General features: G+C 34.1%; 1 protein-coding gene across 1 annotated transcript; it reads left to right on the plus strand.

The window, feature by feature from the left end:
- The first annotated feature begins 2520 nt into the window (after nt 1–2520).
- LOC127875279 (uncharacterized) lies at nt 2521–8360 on the plus strand. Its single transcript, XM_052420227.1, has 3 exons — nt 2521–4117; nt 5085–6073; nt 6645–8360. Exons 1-3 carry the CDS (start codon nt 4059–4061, stop codon nt 6998–7000), a joined length of 1404 nt encoding a protein of 467 aa, XP_052276187.1. The 5' UTR covers nt 2521–4058; the 3' UTR covers nt 7001–8360.
- The last annotated feature ends 502 nt before the right edge of the window (nt 8361–8862 follow it).

Raw genomic sequence — 8862 nt, forward strand, 5'->3', positions numbered from 1 at the left:
TTTTTTGGCATTATAAGAAGGTACTTTGATGAAAGTATATAAGGCGTGACATGCTCGAGCAGTGGTTGTCAAAGCCTTCAAAATCACTAAAATCGTGAAGCTTCCGGGGGGCTTCGCCCTTCTAGACCCCCTAAACGATAAGCTTTTCATTTGTTTTTGCATTATACGAAGGTACTTTGATGAAAGTATATAAGACGTGACATGCTCGAGAAGTGGTTGTCAAAGCCTTCAAAATCACTAAAATCGTGGAGCTTCCGGGGGGGGGGGGGGCATCGACCCCCTGGACCCCCAAAACTATAAATTATGCACTTTTTTGGCATTTTAAGAAAGTACTTTGATGAAAGTATTTAAGGCGTGACATGCTCGAAAAGTCAGGGTTGGCACCAATCGACCGCCCCCGGTTTTAACCGGCGGTTTTTACCGGTTAAAACCGCCCTGGTCAATACTCCCGAAGTGGTCATTACTGGTCAATACTGGTCGATTGAACTTTACCCCCAATTTTAATTTATTTTCCATTCCTAATTAAACAATATTGATAATATAAATTAAACAGACATGTTGCCAATAATGTCTTAAGCTATTAATACCCACTATTTTATACCTGTTCGTGCAATTTGTAAGCCAATCTCTCAAAATTTTGCAAATAAGTCAAAGTTGGTCAATTGGATTTTTCTGGTTGATTGAACTTTTTTTCAATTCTAATGAATTTTGATAATCAGATAATTCTGTGCTTCATTCAACAAGAACCTGTCAATTACTGTGTATGAGTTGTTCCTCATTACCCACTGTCCCCACAGTCTTCTAACAGTCTTCTCACCTATACAGGTTGGGGCACCCAAAACTGATAATAGGGCTTAAATGGCACCTTTTTGACACAATCCTTACTTGTTATGTATTCTTGCATCGATTTCTTTAAATACTTATTAAACAAAATAGTGAAAAGAACTTTAATATTTATTGATATAATACTAAAAAACATAATAAGAAATAATTATTAAAAGAAAAAAATAATTGAAAAGAAGAGTAGACCCACAATTGGAAAACATTATTTGTTGGCAAAATCAAGAACTTTGATTGTTTATTCATTTGAATACCAATTGAACTTTTTAATTTGAAAGGGAAAAAAACCCTCTTAATACAGAAAGGAAACAAATTAGAAGGAACTATTAAATTAATAGCAACTACAATGTAATCTTCTTTTGTGTGAGTGATATGAATTAGCCTAAGGGCAGATTTGCTTAATTGTCAATATCAGAGACATAACACTGCATGCATTTTATTACCAACTAAGAGGCCAGATTTATAACCCTAGAATTCACAAGAGTTCTGTTTGTCCATCTGCTTATCAAATAGATAGATCAATAGATAAGTGAAATGCTATGATACCTACATTAGTAATAATACTTTAGTAACAGACATGATACACTGAGATAAAGATATTGCCTGAGTCCTTATGTATTTGAAAATAAATAATAAAGAAGTAACTTTTTACAGCTTTCAAGATTTGTTTTACAATAAATAACTAAAAAAAAAGTTTATCAATTACAGAATAATTATTGATTTAATATAAAATGGCTCCTTTGTAATGTTTAAATGCTACAATTTTAAATCGACCAGTATTGACCAGTAATGACCGGTATTGACCGGTTTTAACCGGGTATTGACCGCCGGCCCGGTCAATACTCAATTGACCGGTCAATATGCCAACCCTGCGAGAAGTGGTTGTCAAAGCCTTCAAAATCATTAAAATCATGAAGCTTCCAGGGGGCTTCGCCTCCCTGGACCCCCTCAACGACAAACTATGCACTTTTTTGGCATTAAAAGAAGGCACTTTTATGAAAGTATATAAGGCGTGACATGCTCGAGAAGTGGTTGTCAAAGCCTTCAAAATCATTAAAATAGTGAAGCTTCCGGGGGGCTTCGCCCCCTGGATCCCCTAAACGACAAACTATGCACTTTTTTGGCATTATAAGAAAGTACTTTGATGAAAGTATAAGGCGTGACATGCTCGAGAAGTAGTTGTCAAAGCCTTCGAAATCACTAAAATCGTGAAACTTACGATGGGCATCGCCCCCTGGACTCCCTAGCAGAGCTTTGCCCTGCCTCCGCCAGGGACCCTAGCGGCCCCCTTAATCCCCAGCAAATCTTTCAATATCCCGCCCCCCCCCCTAACCAGAAATCCTGGATCCGCCCCTGATATGTGCCAAAATATGTGAACTGATATATCTAACTATACATACATATCACTATACACTCGCTTTATAAACTGATTTGGCAAATTTAGTTTTAATTATATTTTTAGATGATAACGATTCAGTCCGTAAAATAAAATTTCAAATATTGAGATCTCATAACATCATCCAGTCATTAAAAAAATAATAAATGGAATAGTTATACCGAACATAATTGTTAAACGATTGTTAAAATTGTTAAACTCCACTGGAAAGTCCAGCGCTATATTTAGACCGAAACGGTATTAATAAATAACGAAGAGTTGTCGTTCCATGCTCTCACATAAAATGAATGTTATGTAACCGTCGTGTAAGGGATTGTGCTTATAGCAGTTTAAACAGCAGTTTAATTACATTGAAGATAAATTGTTTGATGTTGAAAAGTTTAAATGGAAAGCATTGTTAGATAGAAATACCTCTATCAGAGGAAATGGTGGAAAAAAGCTGAGAACTTACAGAATTTTTAAATCTGATTTTTGTACAGATAATTATTTGAAAATCAATATACCTTTTAATTACCGTTCAGCTTTTACAAAATTTAGATGCGGTGTTGCACCATTACGAGTTGAGACGGGAAGATATTAGAACTTAGCACTAGAAAACAGATGGTGTCTTTATTGCCATAATGTTGTAGAAGATGAAAGGACGTACTATATCATTGCCCACTGTACAATGAGTGTAGAACAGAACTTATCTCTGTAATAAATAATATGCCAAATGTCAGTTAATAAAATTTGTCAGATGAGGAAAAATTACTTGTGACTTTAAAAAATGATAACAACGCATATGTTGCTGCCAAAACCTGCTTTAAGATTTTATATGAACAAAAACAATTTTGATACTCTAGGAAAGCAAACACAACATTGGAATTTCTACTAAATATTTTGTTAATTGCTTTCTTTGATACAACAACTAAAACCAGCAATGGGGCATACTTTTGCAGTTTCCCAAATTATATTTATTATTTTATTTTAAAAATGTTGAAAACATTTAGGAATGGTACCTAAACAGAGTAAAACAAGACACCATTGGTTTTGAGCTATTACAAAATAAGCCAATGAATTCAAAACAAACCATGTTAAACATACTTATATATTCTTTCTCTTAAGAAAAACTTTCTATAAAGAAAATACCAATAGTTTATGCTGCACCTATAGATACTTAGTTTTTGAGAACTGTCAGATATTGGATTTATCAATAAACTTTAAGGTAAATCAGAAGCATGCTTGTAAACAGATATCATGATTCACCCGGTTTTCAGAAAATGGTTTGTCCTGGTGTTATCAGCGAAACTTCAAGCCAACTTTATGTACATGGTCTTTTTGTAACTTGACTCTGGACTTTGTACTGTGTATTTAAATATGGTTGTGAGATTAAACATTTATTAACATTCAGCTATTGCAAGGTTTAGGGTTTAAAAGATGGTTTAACATACTTATACTGAAAACTGAGTGTCTCTAAATAAGTATCAATTTAATTCACAGCGAAGGGATTATAACAATAGTGAATACATAGCTTTTCAAAACAATAACAATTCACAATATCTATTTCAAAATGGCAACTTCTATAGGATCAGTTCATAACAGTTCAGATTTAGTGAAGGACTATGTTTGTGGCGCTTGCAAAAGTAAAAATATTCAAGACATTGCTGATTATTTCTGTGCAACATGTTTGAAGTTTTTTTGCGGAAAGTGCATTTTTCAACATGATCAGTTATATGCAAATCATTCCAAATACGGAAGAGAAAATACAAATAAATGGCCTCTCACAAAGAAAATGGAAGATTAGCTTCTTAAATGTGATGTCCACAAGGACAAGAAAGTGACAATGTTTTGCCAGGACCACAGTCAGCTGTGCTGCACTGATTGTGCTTTTCTGAACCACAGGTAAGTTGCACACAGTAATGGAATAACTGGGGAAAACCCAACCAATCTCAAATGGTAAATGAATAAATGGAGAAAACCCCACCAATCTCAAATGGTGCAAACAAAGCTGATCCATTTTGAATCCTTTTAAAATCACAACAACATTAATTGGTATAATGTGAATGAATCTTCCATTGGTGCATAAAATGTGCCAGCATTGATTGTACCTTTGCATAAGAGGGTATTTCCAAAGTCTAGCCAAATCTGGGTTAATTCTATCATTTGTAAATTATTGGGGTAATCAATCAAATATCTGTATATTCATTCTTCAACTGCACTTCACAGTTCTTATAGTTGTTTTATGAATTTACACAGTTTATCTTAAACACAATTAAGTATTTGATGGTTGTAATGTTTAAGACATTATTGATATATGTTAATCAATAATCTGTAGTGTCTAAATCACAGGTGTTGGGCGCCTGGCTTTAGTCACTTTAATACTATAACTATATCATAAAACAACATTTTCTTCATTTTGACCAAAAATAATTCTGATATATTATGTATATATATTATATTATATTGGATTTTTTGTTGTTGGTCAAAAGAAATTTTTTGCTTTATGACATATTGATAGTGTTAAAATGACTTGGCCACACGCCAAATACCTGTGGAGTCTATAGGTTACAAAAGGGGGCATACATATACATTGTTTTTTATGCACAATCTTTGATGAAAAAAGGTTTCTTAGTGTTAGTGGACTATCATTTCTGTCAAAACCTTGTTTTATAACCTTTTCACTTTTTAGTACACTTATGTTTTCAATTTCTCTTTACAATGAGTTTTACATTAAGACTCAAAATATTTGTCAAGACATAACTTGTTTGATATATTACAAATTTAATACCTTTAAATATTTTAGTTCAGTAAGATATTGTATACATTTTAATAATACTTGTGGCAATTATGATTCATATTTCTTTTTCAGACAGTGCACTGATGTGGCTCTAATTACTGATTCAGTCAAAAAGATGTCAGTGGATATGCAACAGCTGTCGAACAGTCTTCAATCTATTCTCGATGAACTTAATAAGTTAAAAAGTGCACAAGAGGCCAGCATGCAGTCTGTGGATTTATCATGGAGTGAAAAACTGCAAGAAATCCAAGACCTGCGAAAGAAATTAAATGCTGCTCTGGATGAATTAGAAAAAACAACATTGAAAGAACTGGATGAAATTAGGGCCACATTGCAAACCTCTCTCAAGAAAAATGTTGACAACTGCACCAGACTGAAGGATGAACTGAAACAACTCAGTGAAGCTGTAAATGCCCTTTGTGATAAGAGCAAGAAAGAAATTGAGTTCATAGCCAAAAGAAAATGTCTGGACAAAATAATGGAGTCTGAGGCATATCTGAAGGAAAACCCTGTGAAGTTGCAGAGTTCACTGATGTTCCAGGCAAACATTGACATTGAGCTGTACCTGTATCAACGGGCAAGTCTAGGCAGGATTGTAGACAGTACTCAGTCGCTCACAGTCAAGATGAATCCAGACCAGGTGATGACTGTGAAGAGGAAATCAGAGTATAGTGTGAGAATATCGAGCGACACAGATCTGTCTTGCACACTTAGTGGCATCTGCTGCCTGCCTAGTGGCCAGGTGATTGTTACAGATTTAGATAATCAGAAAGTGAAGCTGTTAGACCAGCATTACTGTGATGTGTCTAGTGCTTCAAGGGATGTTTGCCAAATCACATCCAGTGAGGTTGCTGTAACTGTTGATCAAAATGTCCAGTTTATCTCTGTGAGCGATGGGGAGCTGGTGAGTGGGAGGAAGTTCCGGTTACTGCATGCAGCATATGGTATTGCCTTCCATCAAGGAGCATTGTATGTCACCTCTGGCACTGCTCTGTACCACTTCTCTTTGACTGGATCACTTGTGAAAATGCTTTATATGGATGCAAGTGACTCTTATACAGGTAAATATATTTGTTAAATATAGATAAACAATTATCTCTAATGTTTGTATTTTTAAACACTAATGAACATTTAAAACAAAAATTCAGAACAAAAAGATGAAAAGAGCAATAGTGATAATGCATATATTTAATCCTAATCCACTTATTTATAATATACATTTAGATAATGTGACTGATATAAAAGTTGTTATTTTGTATGTTAAACACAGGACCATATTTGAGATCTTTTTCTCACAGAGGGAAATCACATTTCTCATAAAATTGATGGATATAACTGCCTTTTATATGATGCCATAAATTTACAGTACCACATCATAGTAATATTTCGATGTCATGATAAAACGCAAATATTCCCTATGTTCCAGAGTAGTTTGATGTTAGAGTACAGAATTTATTCAACATTTGTTGCCTTTGTGACTTATGTTGTTTTTTCGTCATAAGAAGGTATATAATAATTGGAATTGTTCAACGCTGATGGTTTGTATCTGAGGTGATTGTGTGGAATTGTAATCCCCTCGCCCTGTAGAACTTCTCATTCATGTTAAATTTCCATATGTTCCATGTTTTGCAGTGTTTAAATGTGCAGTGAGTCCTGCTGGGGACAGGATCTATGTCACCAACAACTCTCACCACAAGCTGATCACTCTGGCTACAGATGGCACTCTTATATCCACCTTCAAGGACCGTGAACTACAAGACCCATGGGGTGTGTATGTAACACCTGCAGGACAAGTGCTTGTTTGCGGATGCAAATCAAATACTGTCATACAGGTGGATCTAGAGGGAAGAAAGAAACTGGCAACTCTAGTGTCATTGAAAGATGGAGTACTCAAGCCAGTGTCTGTATGCTACAACACCAAAACTGACCAGATAATTGTGGGACTATATGATAACACCAATAAAATCATTGTTATGGAATTGCAATAGCTCTACCAGTGGAAAAAAACATCAATATAAACACGGTCATTACTGTAATTTCCATGTTTTCTTTGAATGGCAAATTTAGTCATAGAACTTCATAAATTTGAATATGAAACAAACACTTATTTTATCTTTTGATGTCAATAATTGTTCTAAATTTAAATTTATTTCTAAATGTGTTGTTTTGATGCCCATAAGATTGTACCATAAGAATTAAACAAGCATGCATTGTAACTATTTGTAATGTTGTTCACAGATAAAAACAAGTTGTGGTCCATTTGCTCAGGGCGAACAACATTGCCCCAGGCAGGCAAGTCAATACTTGGTAGTTTGACCGAGCAAATGGCTTTCTTTAAAAAGCTTGAAACATTTTTCCCACAGTTTAACAGTTTTTAACAGTTTATTCTTTAAATGAATGAAGATTTAGGCCCATTTAAGGGCATAATACATGGATTAATGTCGACAAATCTATATTATTGGCGCATTTTGTTTTCTTTAAGTAGGTATTAGATACTTAACTCCTGTACTTGGTTCTGTGGGCCTTATTATTTGTCACCAACCAAAGATAGTTGCCAGACAGGGCAACCTACCATAAAACATTAGTTTCTCACCATGCTTTTTGCAGATTAGTTCTTAAGTCTGTCTTCATTTTATATGTCGGTTGCTTGGGAAACTAATGTTATAATTTACATAATTATATTTCTGTCATTTGTGCTAAGGAATGAAGCCTGACTTAACAAATGGAAGGGGGTCTAAAAATGGACATGACAACCTCTTTCAAGAAAAACCGTTGTATGTTAAACTTTTAATGATGTGCTGTTTCCTCTGAATTACTTATAAATGCATTCAAGCATCCATTGAGCATATATTCCATGAGTCATGTACATTATTACCATTATGTTGATACTTATACCAAGGAATGAGGCATGTTACTCTGATAATCATCAATAGCCAATACAAACATGTATAGCCTATGGGTGCTTCTGTATTTAAAAGGAAATTGACAAATGTAAGCTGCAAACATGGATGGGATATAAATAAATAATGGGGACGGAGCTTTTTAACCAAAACACAATTTTTATTATCTATATTTTTCTTCTATTTATTTCCTAAAGTTCACATACACTACAGATACTTTACATTGCAGTTTGCAGGATCTACTGATCAGAATTCTGAAATATCCGGATCCCAATATAACTTTTCAGGCCATTCATGTATATATGTATATTAGACCAGTTTGGCTATCTACAAATGTATTATATACCTACCTTTCTATTGTTGCATCCATGTATTTAATATTTGTCTATGAAATAATATTTTATTTAATTAAGCACTTTTTGATGAGTATGATTAAATTGAAACTCAATTGTCGAATTTTACTGTCCCCTGACATTAACATATTATAGCTACAAATAACAGTTCTCATGTATTTCTTCAAAATTCCTCGTCCTGATTTAAAGTTTGCAAAAATTATACATAATGTACATCAAATCATCCTCGTGGAAAGCAGGGGCTTCAATATTTGATTGCTATGTAAGAACTTAGTAGCACAGAAAATATTGAGATGTTTCCTTTTGGTTTGACAAGTTAAAGTTCATTTTTACAAATATGGCACACTTTTTTTCCATCAATTTTAAACAAATTGTTATGTTGTATCTACAGGGCAAGGGTTCTTGATAGAGGTCAGTATTGATCTGTGACGTGTGCAATTTGTGTATACATCTTCATGTGTACCGCGTGTATTTACATGCATTAGTGTTTTTAATCTTTGATGTTTGGCAAATCAAGTTATTGTTTGCTGTAATACACAATTGTAATTGTGATGTACAAAGGACGCACACAAATCTGCACCAAACTGGATTTAGTTA

The sequence above is a fragment of the Dreissena polymorpha genome, chromosome 3 (assembly GCF_020536995.1).
Source record: "Dreissena polymorpha isolate Duluth1 chromosome 3, UMN_Dpol_1.0, whole genome shotgun sequence".
NCBI lineage: Eukaryota > Metazoa > Mollusca > Bivalvia > Myida > Dreissenidae > Dreissena > Dreissena polymorpha.

Bases quoted from the DNA above. Each gene is read 5' to 3' on its own strand.
- LOC127875279 (XM_052420227.1), top strand. From the start codon at position 4,059: ATGTTTTGCCAGGACCACAGTCAGCTGTGCTGCACTGATTGTGCTTTT. The intron at 4,118-5,084 runs GTAAGTTGCACA...TTTCTTTTTCAG, and splicing joins TGTGCTTTTCTGAACCACAG to ACAGTGCACTGATGTGGCTC. The intron at 6,074-6,644 runs GTAAATATATTT...CATGTTTTGCAG, and splicing joins TGCAAGTGACTCTTATACAG to TGTTTAAATGTGCAGTGAGT.